Source organism: Salvelinus namaycush, chromosome 12 (assembly GCF_016432855.1).
Source record: "Salvelinus namaycush isolate Seneca chromosome 12, SaNama_1.0, whole genome shotgun sequence".
Taxonomy (NCBI): Eukaryota; Metazoa; Chordata; class Actinopteri; order Salmoniformes; family Salmonidae; genus Salvelinus; species Salvelinus namaycush.
Window position 1 is genome coordinate 43,946,720 of NC_052318.1, and position 25,768 is coordinate 43,972,487.

The window sequence follows — 25,768 nt, forward strand, 5'->3', positions numbered from 1 at the left end:
GAAAGGCTCCAAATCAAGTCTAGGGAAACAGCATCGCCAGCTTCTACCTTCAGGCGCAGGAGGAGAACATAGGCTAATCTATCAGGGGATGTAGGCCTATCCGTTTTCCACTGCCTCAGCAATCAATATGTATGCTCGCCCGGAATGCTAACGGTGCACAGGCGGTCAGGAGAGCAGGAGGGTATTCGGATGAATGCTGTTACTGAATGAGACCATAGGCTACTATTAAGTTAGCTATTTTGAAGGTAACGTGTGATCGTAGCTGGTATCCTTGGCTAACTGTTGGCAGACGGAGAGAAAATGATGCGCTCCAGTTCAGGGCGTACTGGATGGAAATTAAGAATATTCGACAGCGCAGCAGTGCTTCGCCCGCCGGTGTTGTGCCGAAAATCTCTTCCCTGCCAGAATTCCCCCCCCCCCTTCTAATTTCCTTAATTTTGTGGCAAACATCAGATTCAAGTACCTTCTATAGAACAAACTTCACGTCAGGATAGCCAACCGAAATTAACAAAGAATGTATGTGTGTTATGTTAAACAGAGGGAATAAAATGTTGGCAAGCAATAAACATTTCAGAACAACTATGGCTGAATTATTATCCTTACACTTTCAAAAATACTAATAGAATAAGACATGGGAGAGATGACGAATTTTGGCAAAGATATTTATCTATAGACTAATAGAAATCAGTAGCGGATTTAGGTACGGGCGACATGTGCAGCATCTTGCGGGCGGGCGCTGAGGGGGGGGGGGTTAGCCAAACCGAAAACTGCAGACAAAAATGTTTTCTGCTACTAAGATCAGTGAAATGTAGGCTAAACTGACGGAGTGCAGAGTAGAAATCTCAACTAGCAAGCAAGTCGCAGCAATGAAGAACGCGAAGGGGGGGGGGAGATTTTCGGCACAACACCGGATCCCCATTACATCATTGATGGAAGGACCAACTGTAGCCCAATTAAAGGCATGAAGTCAAAACTAAGTATTTAATTGCGTTCAATAGCTTTAAACGTTGCCATTAAATAACTATACTGAACAAAAATAAACATGTAAAGTGTTGGTCCCATGTTTCATGAGCTGAAATGAAATATCCCAGAAATGTTCCATATGCACAAAAAGCTTATTTCTCTAGAATGTTGTGTGCAAATTAGTTTACAACCCTGTTAGTGAACATTTCTCCTTTGCCAAGATAATCCATCCACCTGACAGGTGTGGCATATCAAGAAACTGATTAAACATAATGATCATACTACAGGTGCACCTTGTGCTGGGGACAATAAAAGGCCACTCTAAAATGTGCAACACAATCCCACAGATGTCTCAAGTTTTGAGGGAGTGTACAGTTGGCATGCTGACTGCAGGAATGTCCACACGAGCAGTTGCCAGAGAATTGAATGTTAATTTCTCTACCATAAGCTGCCTCCAATGTTGTTTTACAGAATTTGGCAGTACGTCCAACAGGCCTCACAACTGCAGACCAAGTACATGCATGGCACGTACATGTGTGGGTGAGCAGTCTGCTGATGTCAACGTTGTGAACAGAGTGCCCCATGGTAGTGGTGGGGTTATGCTATTGGCAGGCATAAGTTTCGGACAACAAACACTATTGCATTTTATCTATGGCAATTTGAATGCACAGAGATACCATGACGAGACCTGAAGCTCATTGTTGTGCCATTCATCCGCCACCATCACCTCATGTTTCAGCATGATAATCCACGGCCCAGTGTTGCAAGGATCTGTACACAATTCCTGGAAGCTGAAAATGTCCCAGTATGCAGGCATACTCACCAGACATGTCACCCATTGAGCATGTGTATCCGATGTGAAATGGCTAGCTAGTTAGCAGTGGTGCGCACTAATAGCATTCAATTGGTGATTTCACTTGCTCTGAGACCTTGTAGTTGTTCCCTTTGCCGTGGCTTTTGTGGTGCGATGGGTAACGATGCTTCAAGGGTGGCTGTTGATGTGTGCAGAGGGTTCCTGGTTCGAGCCCAGGTAGGGGCGAGGAGAGGGACGGAAGCAATACTGTTACACATGTTTGGGATGCTCTGGATCAACGTGTACCATAGTGTGTTCCATTTGGACAATCTAACTGCACTGTCCAATTTACAGTAGCTATTACAGTGAAATAATACCATGCTATTGTTTGAGAGTGCACAGTTATTAACTTAAGTTTATCAATTGGGCGGCAGGTAACCTAGTGGTTAGAGCATTGGACTAGTAACCGAAAGGTTGCAAGTTCCAATCCCTGAGCTGACAAGGTAAAATAAAAATCTGTCGTTTTGCTCCTGAACAAGGCAGTTAACCCACTGTTCCTAGGTCGTCATTGAAAATAAGAATTTGTTCTTAACTGACTTGCCTAGTTAAAGGTAAAATAAAAAAATCAATTAGGCACATTTGGGCAGACTTGATACATTTTGAACAGAAATGCAATGGTTCATTGGATCAGTCTAAAACTTTGCACATGCACTGCTGCCATCTAGCAGCCAAAATCTAAATTGCACCTAACCTGGAATAATACACTGACCGTTCTCTTGCATTTCAAAGATGGGGGGAGTTTCTTTGTATTATCTTTTACCAGATCTTATGTGTTATATTCTCCTACATTCATTTCAAATTTACAAAGTGTTTCCTTTCAAATGATATCAAGAATATACATATCCTTGATTCAGGTCCTGAGCTACAGGCAGTTAGATTTGAGTATGTCATTTTAGACTAATATTGAAAAAAAGGGTCCAATCCTTAAGAGGTTTAACACAATTAAGACTATTAACTAGAAGAGAACACAGCATCAAACTTTATAGTAGATGCGCCTTTCAACCCCTCTGCCCAGAAATGAAATGTAAGCGTCGATAACGTGGTGACAGCATCCGAGCAAGACTGGGTATTCTGCGGAGGTCGCTTTGTGGTAGGTAGGCTTACCTACTGTCAGTCTGACTAAATAGCAAAGCCAGCCAAGTTCTGGGCGTTCCGCAAAGAAATCAAAAGCTTAGAGAATGGCAATGTTCGACAGGATCTAAACCGTAATGTATCATGGGTAAATTGACTGATCCACAAATAATCATGTAGTTATTTATGATGCAAGGTTCTTTGTAGATCAATCAGTTGGCAGTTGCCTTTACTGTCGGCTGAAATGTCAAAGAAGCCCAATATTTCTCCAGCGTTGCGCAAATCCTGACTAGGCTAAAAGGTTTACCAACATGTCAGGAACATGAGTTATACCTGCTTTCACCATTTTTACAAAGGGAGACTTCTGTTGCCAGACCCAATGTTCTTTGATAAAAAAAAAAAAAAAAGCATAGAAATTATCACAAATAAGATATTTATTTTTATTGATAATCAAAATCAAGAAAACAAACATTGGTAAAAATAAAATTAAGAAAGGGGGAGGGATCCTTTGTTTGACAAAAAAATCTCCAGACCAAACATAAAATGATTCAAGTTTTTATTGTAAACTCTGGTGTTCTGTAGTTTGAGGGTATATTCCACATTATGGAATAAAAATGCATTACAACTAACAAAAATATGAAGTGTGTGAACTAAAGTAGGTGTGCTGATGTTCTCAGTGACAGATTCCAGGCTTAAAGCAGTCTCAAGAGAAGGGAAATGAGCTGCCTCAGACTTGAGGAAGCAGGGAGTTGTTGGCAAGGTTGCACTGCCTCTGCCAGTATAGAAATGTCCACTTTCCTCTGCATAAACGACTTGGCACACAATAGTTCTGATTCAGATCTGAGTGGAAGGGGAGAGACATATGTTACCAAGTTACCTGACCCAAAAGCAGACAAAGAATTCAAGCAAAATGGACAGAGCAAAAAGCATTTCACTCAATTGTATGTGATTTTAGTGATTGACTGCATCACACCAATTATTACCTATGGATAGCTTTCCTTGTAACTAGCAAGAGGAATCCTCTACTTACATCATCAATGTCCTCGTCGTCATCTCCAATGTCATCAAACTGAATATCCTCATCGTCGCCAGGTCCAAATGTGTCAGTCTCATTGATTTTAGCTAGGGTGTTAGAAGATAGTCACAATTAATAAACTAGCCTACTTTTTTTTTTTAAGTAAAAGAGTGAACATGTGCCTATAATTTGAAGCAAGATAATTCTCCATTCCTGGCTTTATTTCATTTTAGTCTTAGGTTAGAGGCTATTAACCTCCCTTATTCCCTCTCTTTTTTAGTGGCCCAAGATACTTACCATGTTCAGGAAGCTCCCCATAGGCCTTCAAACTCCTGGCCTCGTCTGCATTGTACTTAAGGATAACATCGGCTTTTTGGTCCTTCAGGGAAGAATGTAACCATTAGGACATATTCTTCGAACTTTGGGCCTCCTAGTGCCTTGGGTTGTTTTATCATAAATAAAAAAATACACTGCACATGTTTTATTAATATTACCTGGTAATCTCGAAGTCCCACAAGGATGATGTCGGAAGTATTGATCCAAACCTGCCCAGGAGCGAAGAACAAGATGTCAGCAAGGACAGCTTGGAGTATGGAAACTGTAATATTTCCAGCATAGAGACAAACTAATCAGGTAGAAGAGTCTGTCAACCCTCATGTCAAACCCAAAGCATTGTGGAAGTGGAGTGTAAAGGATAATGGCATTGGATTGCATTTATACAGTACACGTAAGATCTCAATTATCTTCAGTCTACAGCTATTTGCCAAAACACATGGTGGATATTGTGGCTAATGGCACTACTATATAGGCTACTGTGTGCACCATTACCTTTTTCCGTAGCTTTCCTCGGATGTGGCATAGTCGCTTGACTCCATCAAAACACATAGCTTCCAGTCGTCCATTACCCAACATCTTAATCACCTGTGCATATTCTAGATTAGAACAGAAGTTCAGCCAGTTAGTCAATTCATATAGAGGGGGTCACGAGGTGGCTCAAATGTAAGAGCTGAACTGTTAACAGCCCTACTCCCTGGTTACGGTGACCGTATTACCGCCACACAGGCAGTTACCAGTCATGACCGAAGTCAAATTCCACATGACCGCTGAGTCACGGTAACTAGGCTACTCAAACTGCGCTCTGATGCCGCTGATAGTCATTAGTAGCCTGTATTTATTTCACCTTTATTAAGCTAGGTAGGCCAGTTGAGAACAAGTTCTCATTTACAACTGCGACCTGGCCAAGATAAAGCACAGCAGTGCGACAAAAACAACACAAGAGTTACACATGAGATAAACAAACATACAGTCAATAACACAATAGAACATCTGTATACGGTGTGTGCAAATTAAGTAAGGAGGTAAGGCAATAAATAGGCCGTAGTGGAAGTAATTAAAATTTAGCAATTAACACTGGAGTGATAGATGTGCAGATGAGGATGTGCAAGTAGAAATACTGGTGTGCAAAAGAGCAGAAAAACAAACTAATATGGGGATGAGGTAGGTAGTAGGTTGGATGGGGTATTTACAGATGGGCTGTGTACAGCTGCAACGATCGGTAAGCTGCTCTGACAGCCGATGCTTGAAGTTAGTGAGGGAGATAAGTCGCCAACTTCAGTGATTTTTGCAATTCGTTCCAGTCATTGGCAGCAGAGAACTGGAAGGAAAGGCGGCCAAAGGAGGTGTTGGCTTTGGGGATGACCAGTGAGATATACCTGCTGGACCACGTGCTACGGGTGGGTGTTGCTATGGTGACCAGTGAGCTGAGAAGGCAGAGCTTTACCTAGCAAAGACTTCTAGATGACCTGGAGCCAGTGGGTTTGGCGGCGAATATGTAGCGAGGACCAGCCAACGAGAGCATACATGTCGCAATGGTGGGTAGACTGCATCCAATTTGCTGAGTAGTGTTGGAGGCCATTTTGTAAATGACATCGCTGAAGTCAAGGGTCGGTAGGATAGTCAGTTTTACGAGGGTATGTTTAGCAGCATGAGTGAAGGAGGTTTTGTTGCGAAATAGGAAGCCGAATCTAGATTAAATTTTGAATTGGAGATGCTTAATGAGTCTGGAAAGATAGCTCACAGTCTAGCCAGACATCTAGGTATTTATAGTTGTCCACATATTCTAAGTCAGAACCATCCAGAGTAGTGATGCTAGGCGAGCGGGTGCGGGCACCTATCGGTTGAAGAGCATGCATTTAGTTTTACTAGCGTTTAAGAGCAGTTGGAGGCCACGGAAGGAGAGTTGTATAACATTAAAGCTTGTTTGAAGTTTAGTTAACACAGTGTCCAAAGAAGGACCAGAGGTATAGAGAACGGTGTTGTCTGCGTAGTGGTGGATCAGAGAATCACCCGCAGCAAGAGCGACATCATTGATATATACTGAGAAAAGAGTCGGCCCGAGAATTGAACCCTGTGGCACACCCATAGAGACTCCCAGAGGTTCGGACAACAGGCCCTCCAATTTGACACACTGAACTCTATCTGAGAAGTAGTTGGTGAACCAGGCGAGGCAGTCATTTGAGAAACCAAGCCTGTTGAGTCTGCCGTTAAGAATACGGTGATTGACAGTCGAAAGCAGTGGCCAGGTCGATGAATACGGCTGCACAGTAATGTCTCTTATCGATGGCGGTTATGATATCGTTTAGGACCTTGAGCGTGGCTGAGGTGCACCCGTGACCATCTCGGAAACCGGATTGCATAGCGGAGAAGGTACGGTGGGATTCGAGATGGTCGGTGATCTGTTTGTTCACTTGGCTTTCGAAGACTTTAGAAAGGCAGGGCAGGATGGATATAGGTCTGTAACAGTTTGGGTTAGAGTTTCCCCCTTTGAAGAGGGGCATGACCGCGGCCGCTTTCCAATCTTTAGGAATCTCAGACTATACGAAAGAGGTTGAACAGACTAGTAATAGGAGTTGCGACAATGGCGGCAGATAATTTTAGGAAGAGAGGGTCCAGATTGTCTAGCCCAGCTGATTGGTAGGGATCCAGATTCTGCAGTTCTTTCAGGACATCGGCTGTCTGGATTTGGGTGAAGGAGGGGGGGGGGGGCTTGGGCCAGTTGCTGCGGGGGGTGCAGAGCTGTTGGCCGGAGTTGGGGTAGCCAGGTGGAAAGTGTGGCCAGCCGTAGAGAAATGCTTATTGAAATTCTCGATTATCGTGGATTTATCGGTGGTGACCATGTTTCCTAGCCTCAGTGCAGTGGGCAGCTGAGAGGTGCTGCTCTTATTCTCCATGGACTTTAGTGTCCTAAAACTTTTTGGAATTAGTGCTGCAGGATGCAAATTTGTGTTTGAAAAAGCTAGCCTTTGCTTTCCTGACTGACTGTGTATATTGATTCCTGACTTCCCCAAAAAGTTGCATATCGCGGGGACTTTTCGAAGCTAGTGCAGTGCGCCAGAGGATGTTGTTGTGCTGGTCAGGGGCAGTCAAGTCTGGACTATATCTGTTCTTAGTTCTACATTTTTTAAGGGGCATGCTTATTTAAGATGGTGAGGAAGGCACTTTAAGAACAACCAGGCATCCTCTGACAGGGTGAGGTCAATATCCTTCCAGGATACCCGGGCAAGGTCGATTAAGAAGGCCTGCTCGCAGAAGTGTTTTAGGGAGCGTTTGACAGTGATGAGGGGTGGTTGTTTGAGATCCTGGTTGAAAACAGCAGAGGTGTATTTAGAGGGCAAGTTGGTCAGGATGATATCTATGAGGGTGCCCATGTTTACGGATTTGGGCTTGTACCTGGTAGGTTCCTTGATCATTTGTGTGAGATTGAGGGCCTACCAAACTTGCTAATGGCTCGGTACTCAGCGCTCCATTGTCCCTCCATCAGGTCCTAACTTCCTGGTACTCAGCGCACTATTGACCCTCTAATCATTCTGACATCAATGCAATCTAACATCTAATCAAACACTTCATGAGAGCCCTGGCATTCATTCAGAGTCTGAGCAGAATAGGATCACCTGTTGTGCAGGGAGAGCCAGCTTCTCATAGCTGGTTGATGCATGGAGTTAAATAAGGGTTCTTATAATGAGCCCATGTTAAACAACATTTCTGTAGGCTATGCAATTGTGTGAGAAAACAGAGTTTTGATGGCCTCTATTAAAAACACGATCCCATCAGCTTTCTATAGACTAGGCCTACTATATTTATTTCTCAACTTTCCTAATATTAAGCACATTGCTTCTCTTTCCAACCGGAGTAGCATACCTGGCTGGCATAAAAATTAACCGCAGGAAAAGCGTCCTCCATTCGCTATTCAAGTGCATACAGATGACGTCTTTTCCCCCCCTGTTCCAATATGTGCATGACAGCCACGTATGCTAAATCAAAACTAAAATCGCACATACAATACTAGTTAAAAGTTTGGACACACCTGCTCATAGAATAATAGCAACGTAAGCAGAAGTGTTCAAATCAAAATATATTTGATATGAGATTCTTCAAAGTAGCCACCCTTTGCCTTCACAGCTTTGCACACTCTTGGCGTTCTCTTAACCAGCTTCACGAGGTTGTCACCTGGAATGCATTTCAATTAAAAGGTGTGCCTTGTTAAAAGTTAATTTGTGGAATTTCTTCCCTTTATGGGTTTGAGCCAATCAGTTATGACAAGATAGGGGTGGTATAGAGAAGATAGCCCTATTTGTAAAAAGACCAAGTCCATATTATGGCAAGAACAGTTCAAATAAGCAAAGAGAGATGACAGTCCATCATTACTTTAAGACGAAGGTCAAACATTTCAAGAACTTTGAAAGTTTAAGTGCAGTCGCAAAAACCATCAAGTGCTATGACGAAACTGGCTCATGAGTACCGCCACAGGAAAGGAAGACGCAGAGTTACCTCTGCTGCAGAGGATAAGTTAATTAGAATTAACTACACCTCAGAATGCAGCCCAAATAAATCCTTCAGAGTTCAAGTAACAGACACATCTCAACATCAACTGTTCAGAGGAGTAGGGCCTTCATGGTCGATTTGCTGCAAAGAAACCACTACTAAAGGACACCAATAATAAGAAGAGACTTGCTTGGGCCAAGAAACACGAGCATTGGACATTAGACCAGTGGAAATCTGTCCTTTAGTCTGAGTTCAAATTTGAGATGTTTGGTTCCAACCGCAGTGTCCGAGACGCAAAGTAGGTGAACGGATGATCGCCACATGCTTGGTTCCCACCGCGAAGCATGGAGGAGGTGGTGTGATGGTGCATTGCTGGTGACATCGTCTGATTTATTTAGAATTCAAAGCACACTTAATCAGCATGGCTACCAGAGCATTCTTCAGCGATACGCCATCCCATCAGGGTGGCTACTTTGCCTTTTAGGTTACTAAACTCAGCAAAAAAAGAAAGGGACGTTTTCTGGACCCCGTCTTTCAAAGATAATTCGTAAAAATCAAAATAACTTCACAGATCTTCATTGTAAAGGGTTTAAACACTGTTTCCCATGCTTGTTCAATGAACCATAAACAATTAATGAACATGCACCTGTGGAACGGTCGTTAAGACAAAACAGCTTACAGACGGTAGGCAATTAAGGTCACAGTTATGAAAACTTAGGACACTAAAGAGGCCTTTCTACTGACTCTGAAAAACACCAAAAGAAAGATGCCCAGTGTCCCTGCCCATCTGCGTGAACGTGCCTTAGGCATGCTGCAAGGAGGCATGAGGACTGCAGATGTGGCCAGGGCAATAAATTGCAATGTCCGTATTGTGAGACACCTAAGACAGCGAGACAGGACAGACAGCTGATTGTCCTCGCAGTGGCAGACCACGTGTAACAACACCTGCACAGGATCCGAACATCACACCTGCGGTACAGGATGGCAACAACTGCCCGAGTTACACCAGGAACGCACAATCCCTCCATCAGTGCTCAGACTGTCCGCAATAGGCTGGACTGACGGCTTGTAGGCCTGTTGTAAGGCAGGTCCTCACCAGACATCACCGGCAACAACGTCGCCTATGGGCACAAACCCACCGTCGCTGGACCAGACAGGACTGGCAAAAAGTGCTCTTCACTGACGAGTCGCGGTTTTGTCTCACCAGGGGTGATGGTCAGACTCGCGTTTATCATCAAAGGAATGAGCGTTACACCGAGGCCTGTACTCTGGAGCGGGATCGATTTGGAGGTGGAGGGTCCGTCATGGTCAGCATCATTGAACTGAGCTTGTTGTCATTGCAGGCAATCTCAACTCTGTGCGTTACAGGGAAGACATCCTCCTCCCTCATGTGGTACTCTTTCCTACAAGACAGGAATGTCAGTGTTCTGCCATGGCCAGCGAAGAGCCCGGATCTCAATCCCATTGAGCACGATCTGTTGGATCGGAGGGTAAGGGCTAGGGCCATTCCCCCCAGAAATGTCAGGGAACTTGCAGGTGCCTTGGTGGAAGAGTGGGGTAACATCTCACAGCAAGAATTGGCAAATCTGGTGCAGTCCATGAGGAGGAGATGCACTGCAGTACATAATGCAGCTGGTGGCCACACCAGATACCGACTGTTACTTTTGATTTTGACCCCCCCTTTGTTCAGGGACACATTATTCAATTTCTGTTAGTCACATGTCTGTGGAACTTGTTCAGTTTATGTCTCAGTTGTTTTATCTTGTTATGTCATACAAATATTTACACAAGTTTGCTGAAAATAAACGCAGTTGACAAGTGAGAAGACGTTTCTTTTTTTGCCGAGTTCACATGATTCCATGTGTGTTATTTCATAGTTTTGATGTCGTCACTATTATTCTACAATGTAGAAAATAGTAAAAATAAAGAAAACCCCTTGAATGAGTAGGTGTGTCAAAACTTTTGACTGGTACTGTATTATTTAGTATATGTAAAGAGAAGATTAAATTGAGAATAGTCTGATGGTTGAGAATATTATCATTTGTGAATGATGCCCACCGTGTGCGGTATAAGGCAAGAAACAGAGCATGCATTTTGTGTGTGCCTTTTTCACATCATAGTTGCATGCACCATGTAACCTAGCCTATAGGCCTATATGTTTTGATAAGGTTTACATCACAACTAAAGTAGCCAAATAACCTATAGGTGTAGGACCCCTGGAACATGGTTGGAGAGCCCATAGCCTACAGAGCCCAGTGAAACGTGTTCTTATAAAGCCCAGTCATTGAGCAATCACGTGTGAAAACAGAGATCTGACAGGCCACCATTTAAAAGAGGATCCCGGCTTTCGTGCTGCTATATTTATGGCTAAATTCGTAAAAGTAAGCACATTAATCCGCTTTACAACCAGTGTAGCCTACCTGGCATATTAAAAAAGTACAACAAAAATTTGTGGGGGGGGGTAAACTAGTGGGAGCTTGGCAGCATAATTTCTGCTGGGCTTGACAACGACCTTGGTGGTTTCATTTCTGATATCCATCGTGGCAGTGGCAGATTAGCTAGTTAGAGCTAACTCTGTATTGGTGGGGCAGAGTTGAGGGAAGCAGCTTTAACTGTAAACTTGACCCCGTCCTTATGAATAAAAATATTACAGGTGGAGGCATATCTCGTTATTCACTTAGCCTACCACAGATGAGCAGCATTTTTTCCAAACTCAAAAGGAGTCATACTTAACTTTGCATTAACTTTCCATAGCGGCCCTACACACAACCCACTCTGCGGCACGTTCTGTCCATGGTGCGGATACAGATTTCGTGCCAACCTGTCACTCAATCATTTGAACTTCGGTATTTTTTATTCGAGGTCGACCGATTAATCGGAATGGCCGATTTCCAGTTTATGACAATCTGTATTTTTTTCTTCTTCTCCAACACTTTGTTTTTGCATTATTTAAACCAAATTGAACATGTTTCATTATTTGAGGCTAAATTGATTTTGATGTATTATATTAAGTTAAAATAAGTGTTCATTGAGTATTGTTGTAATTGTCATAATTACAAAAAAAATACAAATAAAATAAAATAAAATCTGATTAATTGGTATCGGCTTTTTTGGTCCTCCAATAATCGGTATCGGCGTTGAAAAATCATAATCAGTCGACCTCTAATTTTTATATAGGGACATAAAACTAAAACTGTGGGGGCACACGTTTCAATTGAGTGGGTTAATTAAGCCCCCTTTTGCCCCCTCATGGAGCACGCCAGATTGACAGCGAGGTCAAAACCTGTTTGCTAAATTTACAGGTTAAATCAGGTTGAAGGGGGTCCATGCACTCACCTTGGCCATCCTCTTTAAATACCAGCTCTCTCTTTTCTGATTCATTCTCGTTCTTACCACGTCGCCGATTCTTTCCTCCCTTACCTGTAATGAGAAGATGAGAGATAGTAAACATGTGGCACTGGTAACTGTAATTCCAATTCCACCTTTCATTGGCATAAAAAGCACAATCAACACAGATAAATAAACCAACCACATGCCTGTAACCTAGCTACAAAGATTTTAACTAACCCCTTTTATATGTGGTAGCTAACTAATTAGCTAGTGAATGTGACAGCGATTAAGGCAGAGGCTCAAGATGATGGAAACCGCTGGACAGGGATATTGTTGGCCTACCACTAGTTGATGGTAGTCATTCTGCGGTGCAACAGAATGTGACAAAAGCAAGCAAGGCAGTTCATTTAGCTGGATAATCGCCATTTGAATTCCTTATTTTTTTAATAGTCAAATTACGCTTAAATAAACGACGATGGTTGTAACTAAGGTTAACGTTTCCACGCTTTCAATACTTGTTCAATGCCATACCGTGCCTTCCTCCGGTTACGTTGCTAAGCATGGGCCGGGAAGCTAGCTAGCATAAACTTCCCCCCTGAAATGGAATAACAACCAAAGACAACATATTTGCTGCGTACCTTTATTCTTCGGCATATTCCCAAACGAACAGACTTTTTTTTAAACGAGTCCTGTTTTTTTCCGTAACAAATGAACCAGCTAGTTTAATTAAAATGGAATGGAAACCAATCCTCGACGATGTCACACACTCTTTACAAAGTTAGCTAGCTAAGCTAGAGATATTAGAGAAAGGAGATGGGAATCTCATTGAGCAATGGATAGAGGAACGTATAACGCCCCACCCAGCAGACTGTCGACCAATCGTGTTCACGTTGTACTGCTATGTCACGAGGTTGCTAAAGTCATCGTCACTTAATCCCTTCTAAAAATCAGGTTAAATCAAGAAATCGGCCTTTTTTCCTCGAAAGTACGTAATGTCACGATTCAAAATCTATATGATATTACAGAAAACAAGTGAATTATCTCGGGAAATATTTAATGGTCTACTTCTTTTTCACGAAATTCATGCTGTTGTTTTTTTTGGAGCAAGCGCCCAATTGACTCCCATTCTCTCCTTGAAGGAGATCTCTCCCTGTAGCCCAGAATGCATTGTTCGTCCTATTGACGACGTATGAGCAAACTACACAATGGGCGTTAATAAAACCGTTCCAATTGAGTTTCCCATCTCCTTAACTAAGTTCAGCCAGATATACTTTTTTCTTGCGAAACCTCTTCCTCTTGTGACACCGTACTGTGCTTGCGTGAAGCAGCATTCGTTTCTAAAAAAGTGGTTCTGGTCTCCTACATTGTGGCTTTTCAGTGGAGGAAAGAATAAAATACGGATACATTATTTGATTGTATATTTATTTAATCATGATTATTATTTTAAAAAATGTAAGTTACAAAATAAGCTGCAGACACTTGCCTGGACCACACCTGAGAATGTTTTTTTCATCTGTTAAACATGGATAGACAGATGCCAAAGCAGAGGGGAAATACAGTGTCTATTCTCACCTCCATCTAGCGTGTTACATTTCACAGCAGCTTCTTGGAAAGCCCTTCCCTTTAAAACAAAGCTGTCCTGTGGCCTCAATCATGCACACCAAGTAGAAAATGTTTCATTCATCCACATACAAAAATACATTCTTAATAGGCTCTTAAAATTAGACTGTAAAAGTAATCCTAATTGCTATAAGTATATCCCTTGTTCACGTGTTTCCCTTTATAATCATGAGAAGGACAAAAAAATGTAAAGACTGAGTAAAGCAAAAAAACTTTTGACCCCTGCCCCAACACAAAGGTCTGAGAGAAAGTGCAGCAGCAGAGGTGAGCACATTTTCTCCCCCCAGGTTTGAAAGGGTCTTGGTAAACTGATTGTTGTAGAATTAAGGAGTTTGCCCAATAGATGGGTATAAGCAATAGCCCATATTGAGTACCTATCTTATCTTCTCAGATTTACACAAGTGCATAGGTAGTGGGGGGGACTGGCTTTTGCCATCTTGTGCTCCATGCAATTGGAGGAAACATCCTTGTCATCCTCTCTAAACCCCTTCATCCCGCAGTGCTAAACTCAATCTCTGTTTAAACAGACCTATAGGAACCCATACAGTTAATTATATTTTTCTAGTAAATATATCTAATTTTCATAAAATAATATATACAGTCTTGTAACTCTTGATCTGTGGGCAGTGAAGATTGTACACGCAAATACATTGTCAAGTTCCTTTTTGGTCTTACACACTGTTCTAACACAGCGGGAGTCAAAGCTCACTAATGCACTGGTGCAGTAGCATTAAACAGGTGAGATTGATACTAGTGGCAGGTGGATCACAGGGCTGTGGAAGTCAACTTCTTCACTCCTCTTCGTTGAGCTAATGAGGAGTGTCCTACAGGGTCCAGCACAGGGGGAACATGCATGTTCAGAGCAGAGTAAGTGGCTGCCATCGCACCCTGTAGGAGGAAAGAGTGAACAGTCTTGGAGTCTTAAATGTATCAATACCCAGCAGACTTTCTTTCAGAGTGGCAGAAAAGAGAGACTTTAGTGCATTGAATAAAGTTTTATTGTTACCTTGACCAAATGAGGGGTATCATGTCTATTGAGCTGGTACTTGGGCAACCGGTCCTTGTGTACTATCCAGGAGTGTCGCAGCACCTGAGCAGCAGTTAGCCTCTGGTGGGGGTCCACATGCAGCATCTTCGACACTAGGTCCTAAAGAAAGCAATTCCAAAGTTCAGTTTGTGCATTAACTGCCATTACTACAACATCAAGTACATTGTGCTAGGAACAAAGTATTTACTTTGGAAACTACTATCATAGAGTAATTGGATACTATGGAATGCACAGTGCTGTCATCCAACCGATGTTCCAGACATACCTTGGCCTCTGCTGAGACAGAGTTCCAGTAGCCGCCCGTCAGAGAAAACTTTCCACTGCCAATCCGAGCTAAGACCTCTTCAGGAGTATCTTCTGGTCCATTGGCAAAAGGAGTGAACCTGAAACATCAAGAAAAACACATACTTCAAAAGGACCTATAACATATGAAAGTACTTTATTGGTCCTCTTAAATTGTATTGCATTTCTGTGTTAATATTATATTTGTATGCACATCATTGACTATTGCCTGCATTACAGTTGATAGAGCACACATACCCAGTAAGCATTGTGTAGAGCAGTACTCCCAGACTCCAGATATCACACGCTGCATCATAGCCCTGTTTCTTCAGCACCTAACAACAACATTAAGTATTGCACACTGCATTAGAATACAGAAAGCAAAGAACATTGTGTCACATACTAGACAAACATATTGAAAACTGAAAACACAGACTAGTTATACAGCAGACAAACATTAGCTGAGGATGCAGGTACTAGTCACAGAAACATGTAGAAGAAGAGACACCTCGGGGGCGACAAAGTTGGCCGTGTAGCACGGCGTCATCAGGAGCCCGTTTTCAGCTCTCAGCTGTTTGGCGAAGCCAAAGTCACAGATCCGGATGGACTCTGGGTTTCCAGACTCATCCACATACAGGATGTTACTGGGCTTCAGGTCTCTGTGGACAACCTGAGCAGGGGGACAGATATTTCATCAGTGACATCCTAAGTCAGTGAGTCAAATTTCATAGATGGCCAACTCATATTTCTTATATAGTGTGAGGTTGACCATGCGGTAGGATTTTAACAGCGATGAAATGAATGGATTTTTTCTTGCACAGAGTGAGGCTTTTTACTTGCAAGTGAAGATAATAATAACCAGCAAAATGTACAAGTATTTAGAAAAATAATAAACTGGATCAAATAAAGCTCCTCAAACAAAACCGAGCGGTTTGCCAAACTGTTCCCTGTTCTGTCCCTCAAACAATGAGAACAGGCTTCTTATAGCAATACCCATGGGAAACCCTTACACATACTATATCTGGTAAATTATCATTCAAAGCACATGATATACCACACAGAAATGTTCAGCTAAATATATGTACCTATACCAACACACTTCTCAATAAAGGTGCTAGCCTGCTTTAAGCGTCAATAACCTGGGATATAAACATGTACGTCCCCCAGAATAAGCTACTACCACATTACTCGTACCCTAAATAACCATGCGCTCAGACGCGCCCCCATTTCCCCATTAATTCTCTGAACATAAATTAATAGAACTCAACAACGAGAAAAACAGGTACATTTGCGAACAATTCTTTACCTTCAATCTAGCCATTACATTACCAGAGCACGTGCACTTGAATGTTAATTTAGCTCAGAAAAAGCATGCCCAGCACTACAAACAAATGGTTGGCACGCCCCTAAACCAAAATGACTGTCGGCGTAAACTCTAAGATGCATTTCTCTCGTTACAGGCGAACGGTCGGCCGCACCGAAGGACATAGGTACGGTAAACACATTCAATTCAATAAATATATGTGCATTCTTATAAACCCATAAAGCGTTATTGATATAAGGTATGTCTTTAAAATTATGTGACAAGATCATAAGTGGATCGTCACATACAGGAAAAGGTCCATATGTTGCTTTGAAAGTACCGAAGTGCTCTAGATAAAAAAAAATATAATACATACATGGAATGCATAGTATATTAGTGTAATGTATCATAGTGATGGTGATTGCTTACCCCCTGTACATGCAGGTACTCCACAGTTTTGGTGATGGTGTGGAGAACCGCACTGGCCTCCCTCTCAGAGAAGAACTTCTGTCGGAGGATCTTATCCAGCAGCTCCCCTCCTTTCATCAGCTCTGTCACCAGGTACACGGAGCGCCCATCGTCATACACCTACAGTCAACAGAGCACAACCTCACACTGTTACCTAGAGAGATACTCACAAATAACATGAGTCATTATAGAAGAGTATTCAGCGCAATCACAAAAACAAAACGGAGACAGGAGGCGTAATTAGTCAGAGAAAATATGCCCATAACTCACTCAGAACATAGACATACTAGCCAAACAATGAAACAACAAAACACATGTGAATCTAGAATAATAGCACCATCTTGCTGTAAATTTCAACTGTGGCTCAAAAGCAAAACAGTGGCTCTTGCTTCATGAGCATACTGCGGACGTAATGACTCACATCTTTGAGAGTGATGATGTTGGGGTGCTGTCCGTAACGCAGAATAATCTCCACCTCTTCTGTGGGGTCCCTCTTGGCCTTACTGATGATCTAAGATAATAACATCAGTAATGACCGTTAATCATACCATTCTAACATGGGCAGCCCCAGAGGGAGATATTGACAGTGTTTAAGGACAGTGTTTCAACTCACCTTTACAGCATACTCCATACTGTTGCTCTTCTGAACGCAGCGTTTGCATATGGAGTAAGAGCCCACGCCGATGTCCTCCTTCACATCGTATACATCATTGAACGGTGCTGCGTTTCTGTGGAGTTGCTGAAAAGACAAAGATTCAGATACATAGACTAGTTCTGTTATTTCCACACACAACCATATAATAACAGCAGATCATACCCCATAATGTATGTGTATGTGTTGGTACCTGTACTGAGGTCATGTTCATGCTGGTGGTCTGTGGTGGTTGACTCTCCTCCTCCGAGATGGCCACGAAGCTGAAGCCTCTGAAAAGCTGGTGGGCGTTGGCACTCGGGGGACAGCCAGGAGAGTCTGTAGGGACAATCCTCACGTCAATCCGCTCGCTACTTTTCATTCACACAATTCATAATAATAATAATAATAGTGGGCGCTTATTTTTCTGGCTATTGTTAAGTTCCAATTCGCCACTTGATGCACCAGTGATATACTGTTGGGCGATGTTCCTATTTAATTAATAAAATAATACGATGACAGATTAAACTTGATGCCGATGGTTTGTGGTCAAGTAATCCGGGTTGACTAGCGGTAAAAACCATGTGAATCTCCCAATTCACCCATGCAGCCCTACTATGTTTGCCTGTGACCCTATACGCCAAACCCACCACCTGACCTATAACCCAAGTGAGACAAGCTCTCTAGTGGTGAGAAGACCAAACAGCCACAACACACATCAAAATGGTTCTTACACTTATATTTGTCCTATTTCACGTGTGAATTGGAAATGAGTTTTTTGCATATCCCAATTCCCCGAGACACCCTGGGAGAGTGGGGTCACAGGCAGGGTCAGCCACCATCAACGGCATGGGCACAGACGGATTTTTCATCTTGTCGGCTCTGGGATTCAAACTAGCAACCTTTCAGTTACTGGCCCAACACTCTAACGGCTAGGCTACCTGCCGACCAATAACACTGTTCAGATTTTGAAACTGTGTATTGTAAAAGCGCCAAACAAGAACATTTTATTTACCTCGTGGAGTTTTTGCAGTGAATTCAGAGTCAAAGTAGACAGTGTCATCAGGTCTGCCACTCGCAGGTTTAAAGGGGGGATGGATTTCTCTCCTGAATAATTTCTACAGGCATACCAAGAAAAAGGGATGCTAAATGGAATAAACCTAAACATGTATGTTAAAAACACAAAAAAATACATGTATAATACATAAAGACAGAGCAGTAGGCAGATGGTACACATATGAATAGCCAAAAACTTACATTCCAGTCAATAGTGGAAAAGAAGAAATGTCTCTTGATCTCTTCCACTCCGTCTGGACCAGCACCTGTGAACAACAAAAACCCCACACATTACATCAGGATAGCTGGGGTAATAGGATTGCAGTTGTTAAAACATTCGGTGATGCTTCGGTAAAGTCGGACTAGAGTTTTTCAGTTTGAGTGTGATTCATTTGAGCCACCCATTAGTTACAAGACACAGAAGAAAATACAATTTTAGTGATGAAATTGATTACCTAGTCTGTTGCCTGGGTTGCGTTTGAACAGGTTACGTAGGAGAGACTGGGCCTCTTGACTCAAGGACTGTGGCATTCCCAGCTTGGCCCTGCAGTGCAAACAAAAAAAGTACTATGGTAGATGAAGAACAAATTATGGCTAACTATTTTAACAGCCTGGTAAAACTGGTACTAGAGAATGGGACATGTTGAGAGAGGATGCACTTCAGTATCATGGTCATGGTTTCCTTCCGATCCTTCCCTTGGAAAGGCAGTGTTCCAGTCAGCATCTCAAACTGGGGAAGATGAAAACAGTGGTCCTGTCAGCCATTGGACACATTGGCCCAAACAGGCAGATATGAAGGCACACTTGATACCAGTCAGATATTTGAACACCTCCCAGAGTAATAAAAGGTAAAAGAGCTACGCATTCACCATGAGCACGCCGTAGGACCACCAGTCGGCGCTAAGGGTGTGTCCTCGGCGGTTCACGACCTCTGGTGCCATGTACTCCACTGTTCCGCAGAAAGAGTAGGCCTTGTTCTCATGATCAATGGACTCTTTACTCAGGCCGAAGTCTGGAACAAACAAAGGGCAGCAAAATGAGCTTGTGCTGAAATTCTATTCATTATCAAGCAGAAAATTGTACATAGGCAAACTGAGGGCTACTAAAATGACATGCAAAGGTATTAATATGACTAGCAGTGCTTTCCTATTGTGCTTGGTGGCTGAGTCAGGCTAAGTGTGAATATGAAGCATGAATATTTAATAGAAGCAGAGCATTACTCACCAGTGAGTTTGATATGTCCCTGCTCATCTAACAGGATGCTGAAAGGACAGAGTGATCTCAGTCAGAGAGGAAAACAACATCCACCACCAGAAACTCATACAGTAAATAGACAGTATATAACATTGTCCCTTCTACGCTCAAAATTGATTTGACTCAAAATAACGTTTGGCTTAAATATGAATAATACACATGTATTTTCCAGGTTGCTGATTGGAAGAGAAACAAGTACCTAATGTGCATAAGCAATGTTTATAGCATTAGTGTGATAGGTACTTCTCAGGTTTAAGGTCTCTGTAGATGATTCCCAGGCCATGCAGATGGTCCAGGGCCAGAGCCAGCTCTGCCAGGTAGAACTTCACATCCTCCTCTGTGAACATCACCTGGGAGTATGGAGACAGACTGATAACATACCTACTGATACACAAAACACACAGAAATTATTCAAAATGTGTCCTTTTTCTAAATATACTGAACAAAAATAACCATTTAAAAGATTTTACTGAGCTACATTTCATATAAGAAAATCAGGCAATTTCAATAAATTCATTAGGCCCTAATCTATGGTTTTCACATGACTGAGCAAGGGCACAGTCATTAGTGGGCCTGGGAAGGCATAGGCCCACTCTCTGGGGAGCCAGGCCCAGTCAATCAGAATGAGATTTTTACCACAAAAGGGCCTTATTACAGACAGAAATACTCCTCAGCCGAATGTGGAGGTCCTGGGTTGGCATGGTTACACGTGGTCTGTGGTTGTGAGGCCGGTTGGACGTACTGCCAAATTCTCTAAAATGACGTTGGAGGCGGCTTATGGTAGAGAAATTAACATTAAATTCTCTGGCAACAGCTCTGGTGGACATTCCTGCAGTCAGCATGCCAGTTGCACGCTCCCTCAAAACTTGAGACATCTCTGGCATTGTGTTTTGTGACATTTTTTTTGTTGAGAAATAAGCTTTTTGTGCTTATGAACATTATCTGGGATCTTATATTTCAGCTCATGAAACATAGGACCAACACTTTACATGTTGCGTTTATATTTGTGTTTAGTGTAAAACAATTATATTTAGAAATAAATCGTAGAAAACCCCCCTCAGGATTAGAATTTGGTTTACCTCTTTGGACAGCCGTGTGAATAAATCTCCACCCCTGAGGAAGTCCAGAATCAGGTACAGCTTCCCTTCTGTCTGGAATGCTGTGAAGAATCATGTGTACATGTTCAACTCAAAACTCATCTGTAAATTTTGATAATCTCTCTTTACATCAGACGTAAAAAATAAAAATAAATTATGGCAGGTCAGTGAGATGTCTGATAACTCACCGTAATGTAGTCGGACGATAAAAGGATGGTTCACCTCCACCAAAATATCCCGTTCCATCTTGGTCCGGACCCTATCTCGCACTGGTGATACGTGATAAGAATAATAAGTGAAACCCGGCTGTATAGAATTCAACAAGAAAGATTGATAATGTAGTTCTAAACCCAGAAAGATTGACACTGTAGTTGTAAAGTAGTTCTTTATATTCAATATAAACAAATTCACAAAAAAGTTTATTCTGTGCACTAGTGTACCTTTCAATGTGGCCTTTTTCAGCACCTTCATAGCATAGAGCTGTCCAGCATCAGGCCCTGTTATTTTCTTCACAAGGAACACCTGAACATCAATAGACAGAGACACAAATCAGTTCAGTTGTTAATCACAACATCTTCCATCAATTTGTCAGTCTCATTTACGCAAATGTTCAGAGATATGATCATACTTCCAACCATAATTCATACAGTTGAAGTCAGAAGTTTACATACACCTTAGCCAACTACATTTAAACTCAGTTTTTTTACAATTCCTGACATTTAATCCTAGTAATAAGTCCCTGTCTTAGGTCAGTTAGGATCACCACTTTATTTGAAGAATGTGAAATGTCAGAATAATAGCAGAGAGAATTATTTACTTCAGCTTATATTTCTTTCATCACATTCCCAGTGGGTCAGAAGTTTACATACACTCAATTAGTATTCGGTAGTATTGCCTTTAAAAATTGTTTAACTTGGGTCAAGCGTTTCAGGTAGCCTTCCACAAGATTCCCACAATAAGTTGAGTAAATTTTAACCCATTCCTCCTGACAGAGCTGGTGTAACTCAGGTTTGTAGGCCTCCTTGCTTGCACACGCTTTTTTAGTTCTGCCCACAAATTTCCTATAGGATTGAAGTCAGGGCTTTGTGATGGCCACTCCAATACCTTGACTTTGTTGTCCTTAAGCTATTTTGCCATAACTTTGGAAGTATGCTTGGGGTCATTGTCCATTTGGAAGACCCATTTGCAACCAAGCTTCAACTTCCTGACTGATGTCTTGAGATGTTGCTTCAATATATCCACATAATTTCCCTCCCTCATGATGCCATCTATTTTGTGAAGTGCACCAGTCCCTCCTGCAGCAAAGCACCCCCACAACATGATGCTGCTCCCCTGTACTTCATGGTTGGGATGGTGTTCTTCGGCTTGCAAGCCTCCCCTTTTTCCTCCAAACATAACGATGGTCAATATGGCCAAACAGTTCTAGAAGACATTTCTCCAAAAAGTACGATCTTTGTCCCCATGTGCAGTTGCAAACCGTAGTCTGGCTTTTTTATGGTGGTTTTGGAGCAGTGGCTTCTTCCTTGCTGAGCGGCCTTTCAGGTTATGTCAATATAGGACTCGTTTTACTGTGGATATAGATACTTTTGTACCTGTTTCCTCCAGCATCTTCACAAAGTCCTTTGCTGTTGTTCTGGGATTGATTTGCACTTTTCGCACCAAAGTACATTAATCTCTAGGAGACATAACGCGTCTCCTTCCTGAGCGGTATGACGGCTGCGTGGTCCCATGGTGTTTATTCTTGCGTAATATTGTTTGTACAGATGAACGTGGTACCTTCAGGCGTTTTCTGAGGTCTTGGCTGATTTCTTTTGATTTTCCCATGATGTCAAGCAACGAGGCACTGAGTTTGAAGGTAGGCCTTGCAATACATCCACAGGTACACCTCCAATTGACTCAAATTATGTCAATTAGCCTATCAGAAGCTTCTAAAGCCATGCCATAATTTTCTGGAATTTTCCAAGCTGTTTAAAAAGGCACTGTCTACTTAGTGTATGTAAACCTCTGACCCACTGGAATTGTGATACAGTGAATTATAATTGAAATAATCTGTCTGTAAACAATTGTTGGAAAAATTACTTGTATCATGCACAAAGTAGATGTCTTAACCGACTTACCAAACTATAGTTTGTTAACAAGAAATTTGTGGAGTGGTTGAAAAACAAGTTAATGTTTCCAACCTAAGTGTATGTACACTTCCGACTTCAACTGTATATGAATAATATTATCATTAAGAACAAATAAACATTACAACCACGTCTACAAATGTCAACCTCACACAATAATGTACCTTCCCAAAGGATCCCTGTCCCAGGACCTTGCGCAGCTCAAACTGCCGCGGATCAGCCTTTTCAGAGCCCTCTTTAACATGGTGTGTGATACTGATCTCATTCACAAAGCTCTCATCCTGTGAAAGAAAAGAGACGCAGTCATACCAAAGCCAGACGCGACCCAAATACACAGCACAGTAGTGTGGAAAAAGTCCAACAATACACAGCACAGCAGTATGGAAAAAGACAACAATACACAGCAATTCTATAAACAAACGCAGATGTGGGTACGAAAACAAACACACGAGACATGCAAAGAATAAGCAAATATACAAGGCAATAGAATGAATCAAATCAAATACATTCACAACCTTTGATTTAAAACCCCACTAAGAAAGAGACTGCATACTCAGCGCCTTTTCTCTGCACTAAAGCAGAGAGTCATACTGTGAGAGGATGGAGAAATAAACTCCCATGCTTTCCCACCAAAACACAACACCAATCCCAATCCAGACCAATCCAGACCCACGTACAGCACACCAGCTTACAGTGAAGTCCTTCTTTGGCCCGTGTTCTGCCCAAGCGGAGGCCAAATCCCCCATGCCGGTGCTGGGCCAACAGAGCCCCTCTCCCTGTGTCAGTGTTGCCGAGAGGCTGCGGTGGGGGAGACTGCGCTGCACTCGGATCAGCCGGGACTGACAGCTTGCAACTGGTTGCCATGCCACCAACACCCCCTCCCATTGCATCAGAGGTGGTGTGGAGGAGGATGACTAAAGACACAGTATGCTCCCTCTCTTTTTCACAGTCACTCTCAGGCTCTTTCGCTACCCCCTCATCTTCGCTAACCATTTTCCTCTCCTTTTACTCAGACGACCCCACCACTACGCCACTTTAATACATAGTACTCAGCATTATTGTGGAGTGCCTGAATGTAGGTGTTTGAGCAAGTGAGTAAGAGAGAGAGGGGAAGAAAACAAAACATAAACACATACGCACACACCAACTGTGGAAATTAGACAGTCAGGGAGAAGACAGAAGGTGAGATTATATTTATATAATTTTTAAACTTACACTGCATGCAGTATCATCATCATCCCCCATGGAGTCATCCATGACCTGTGCAACACATAAAACATTATATCATCTCTCTCTATCCCTTAAGGTCCTTGTGTAATGTGTTATTGTACCCCTTAGCCACGCCCCTAGCCCTACTGTCATTTGTATACTATTTATGTGTACTTGTGGTCCCCATCTACCTTTGTATTGATTTATTATTGTTAATAATTTCTTTAAATTAAAAACTCACAATTGTGGTATTTTTTGACTGTCTAAATATGCTTCAGGGCCAATTGTTCAGTTGATTATAAAACATGTATAAATAAAACTGTATTTATTAATAAGCCTAGTTTACATGTTAAAACCTGTCCAATAACATTGCATGTTCCCTGTAGTGAGTGAATTACCCAAAGGTCATCCAGCCCAGCAGCGAGTGAGTGAGTAGCTCATACACTGAGTGAAACAAAACATTAGGAACAAGAACACCTGACTAATTGCGCTGCACCCCCTTTCCCCTCAGAACAGCCTCAATTCATCAGGCATGGACCACATGGTGTTGAAAGTGTTCCACAGGGATGCTGGCCCATGTTGACTCTAATGCTTCCCACAGTTGTGTCAAGCTGGCTGGATGTCCTTTGGGTGGTGGACCATTCTGAAACTGTTGTGTGAAAAAAACAGCAGCGTTGCAGTTCTTGACACACTCAAACCGGTGTGCCTGGCATCTACTACCATAACCCCATTCAAAGGCACTTAAGTATTTTGTCTTGCATTCACCCTCTGAATGGCACACATACACCATTCATGTATCAATTGTCTCAAGGCTTAAAAATCCTTCTTTAACCCGTTGCCTCCTGTTCTCCTACTCTGGTTGAAGTCGATTTAACAAGTGACATCAATAAGGGGTCGTAGCATTCACCTTGTCAGTCTCATAGAAAGAGCAGGTGTTCCTAATGTTTTGTGCACTGTGTATATTGCGATTAGTTTTCTCCCCACAACAGCTTCCTTCCGGCTACAAATGTCGGTTGTTACAATGTAGCAACCTGCACTTGAGAAAATTAGATAACTTAAGATCACAATGCTGTCCTTTTGTTAATCGTTTAAGTTTTAAAATCCATTTGTGCGAAACTAAAACGAAGTTGCTGTCCCACAAACTCTAGGGAGGACGTCAATTCACAAGAGACCGCGGCAATCATTGACGACAAATGACAGCTACGGTGGCCATAGGTCATTCATTTGCATGCCTATTTACCTCGGTTTCAGAATTGCCCAATGCCATTTTCTGCCAAGGGTCTGCTCCAAACTGTGCCAAGGGCATCTTCGACAAGAGTTCAGTCGCGAGCTTCCAGTGACTTGAAGCTTTCAAGGTTGAGATAAGTAAAAATATTTCTTGAGGTGGGGGGGGGGTCTCTGTTCAACGAGAAAAACAAAATCGTAAGAGGGTTTCAAAGTAAACGTAACTGTAAGTATAACCTACTTTTATCACTATTCCTAAGGTTTTCTTGAAACTACATAGCTTACACTTTTTCCACAACAAAATCACTCACTTCCGTTCTCAATATGGCGCCGTGGCTCGGTGTACCTGTCTGTCAGAACAGGCTGAGGAATGCGTCACCCATATGCCATTGGTTGG

The 25,768-nt window shown here is 42.4% G+C and overlaps 2 protein-coding genes across 4 annotated transcripts; both read right to left on the bottom strand.

Moving 5' to 3' along the window:
* Window positions 1-3,426: 3,426 nt before the first annotated feature.
* Window positions 3,427-12,862, bottom strand: LOC120057287 (eukaryotic translation initiation factor 1A, X-chromosomal-like). Its single transcript, XM_039005852.1, has 7 exons — window positions 12,692-12,862; window positions 12,060-12,143; window positions 4,731-4,834; window positions 4,397-4,447; window positions 4,200-4,281; window positions 3,918-4,009; window positions 3,427-3,727 (listed from the first exon to the last, which is right to left on the bottom strand). The coding sequence occupies exons 1-7, from the start codon at window positions 12,705-12,707 to the stop codon at window positions 3,722-3,724; spliced, it is 435 nt and encodes a 144-aa protein (XP_038861780.1). The 5' UTR covers window positions 12,708-12,862; the 3' UTR covers window positions 3,427-3,721.
* A 605-nt stretch (window positions 12,863-13,467) lies between these two features.
* LOC120057286 (ribosomal protein S6 kinase alpha-3-like) lies at window positions 13,468-25,715 on the bottom strand. Of its 3 annotated transcripts, none has more exons than XM_039005850.1 (23): window positions 25,683-25,715; window positions 25,388-25,545; window positions 24,154-24,198; window positions 23,103-23,219; window positions 21,253-21,334; window positions 21,001-21,081; window positions 20,795-20,874; window positions 19,959-20,065; window positions 19,686-19,723; window positions 19,331-19,473; window positions 19,121-19,191; window positions 18,917-19,005; window positions 18,663-18,727; window positions 18,421-18,523; window positions 17,620-17,744; window positions 17,388-17,513; window positions 17,196-17,285; window positions 16,736-16,894; window positions 15,512-15,673; window positions 15,262-15,338; window positions 14,987-15,104; window positions 14,680-14,820; window positions 13,468-14,561 (listed from the first exon to the last, which is right to left on the bottom strand). In XM_039005850.1, the coding sequence occupies exons 2-23, from the start codon at window positions 25,451-25,453 to the stop codon at window positions 14,439-14,441; spliced, it is 2,208 nt and encodes a 735-aa protein (XP_038861778.1). In that variant the 5' UTR covers window positions 25,454-25,545; window positions 25,683-25,715; the 3' UTR covers window positions 13,468-14,438. The 3 variants fall into 3 exon arrangements, with proteins under 3 accessions (XP_038861778.1, XP_038861779.1, XP_038861777.1); XM_039005851.1 differs by lacking the exon at window positions 25,683-25,715 and adding an exon at window positions 25,657-25,674; XM_039005849.1 differs by having other exon boundaries at window positions 25,388-25,698.
* Between the last annotated feature and the right edge of the window lie 53 nt (window positions 25,716-25,768).

What these genes read in the sequence shown, in the direction of transcription:
- LOC120057286 (XM_039005850.1), bottom strand. Translation starts at nt 25,453, where the DNA reads ATGCCCTTGGCACAGTTTGGAGCAGACCCTTGGCAGAAAATGGCATTG. An exon ending in TCACACGGCTGTCCAAAGAG is followed by an intron (nt 20,066 to 20,794) that starts GTAAACCAAATT and finishes CCATACTCCCAG; the next exon opens with GTGATGTTCACAGAGGAGGA. An exon ending in ATACCCCTCATTTGGTCAAG is followed by an intron (nt 14,562 to 14,679) that starts GTAACAATAAAA and finishes TTCCTCCTACAG; the next exon opens with GGTGCGATGGCAGCCACTTA.
- LOC120057287 (XM_039005852.1), bottom strand. An exon ending in ATTTAAAGAGGATGGCCAAG is followed by an intron (nt 4,835 to 12,059) that starts GTGAGTGCATGG and finishes GTTCTAATCTAG; the next exon opens with AATATGCACAGGTGATTAAG. An exon ending in GAGGAAAGCTACGGAAAAAG is followed by an intron (nt 4,448 to 4,730) that starts GTAATGGTGCAC and finishes GCTCCTGGGCAG; the next exon opens with GTTTGGATCAATACTTCCGA.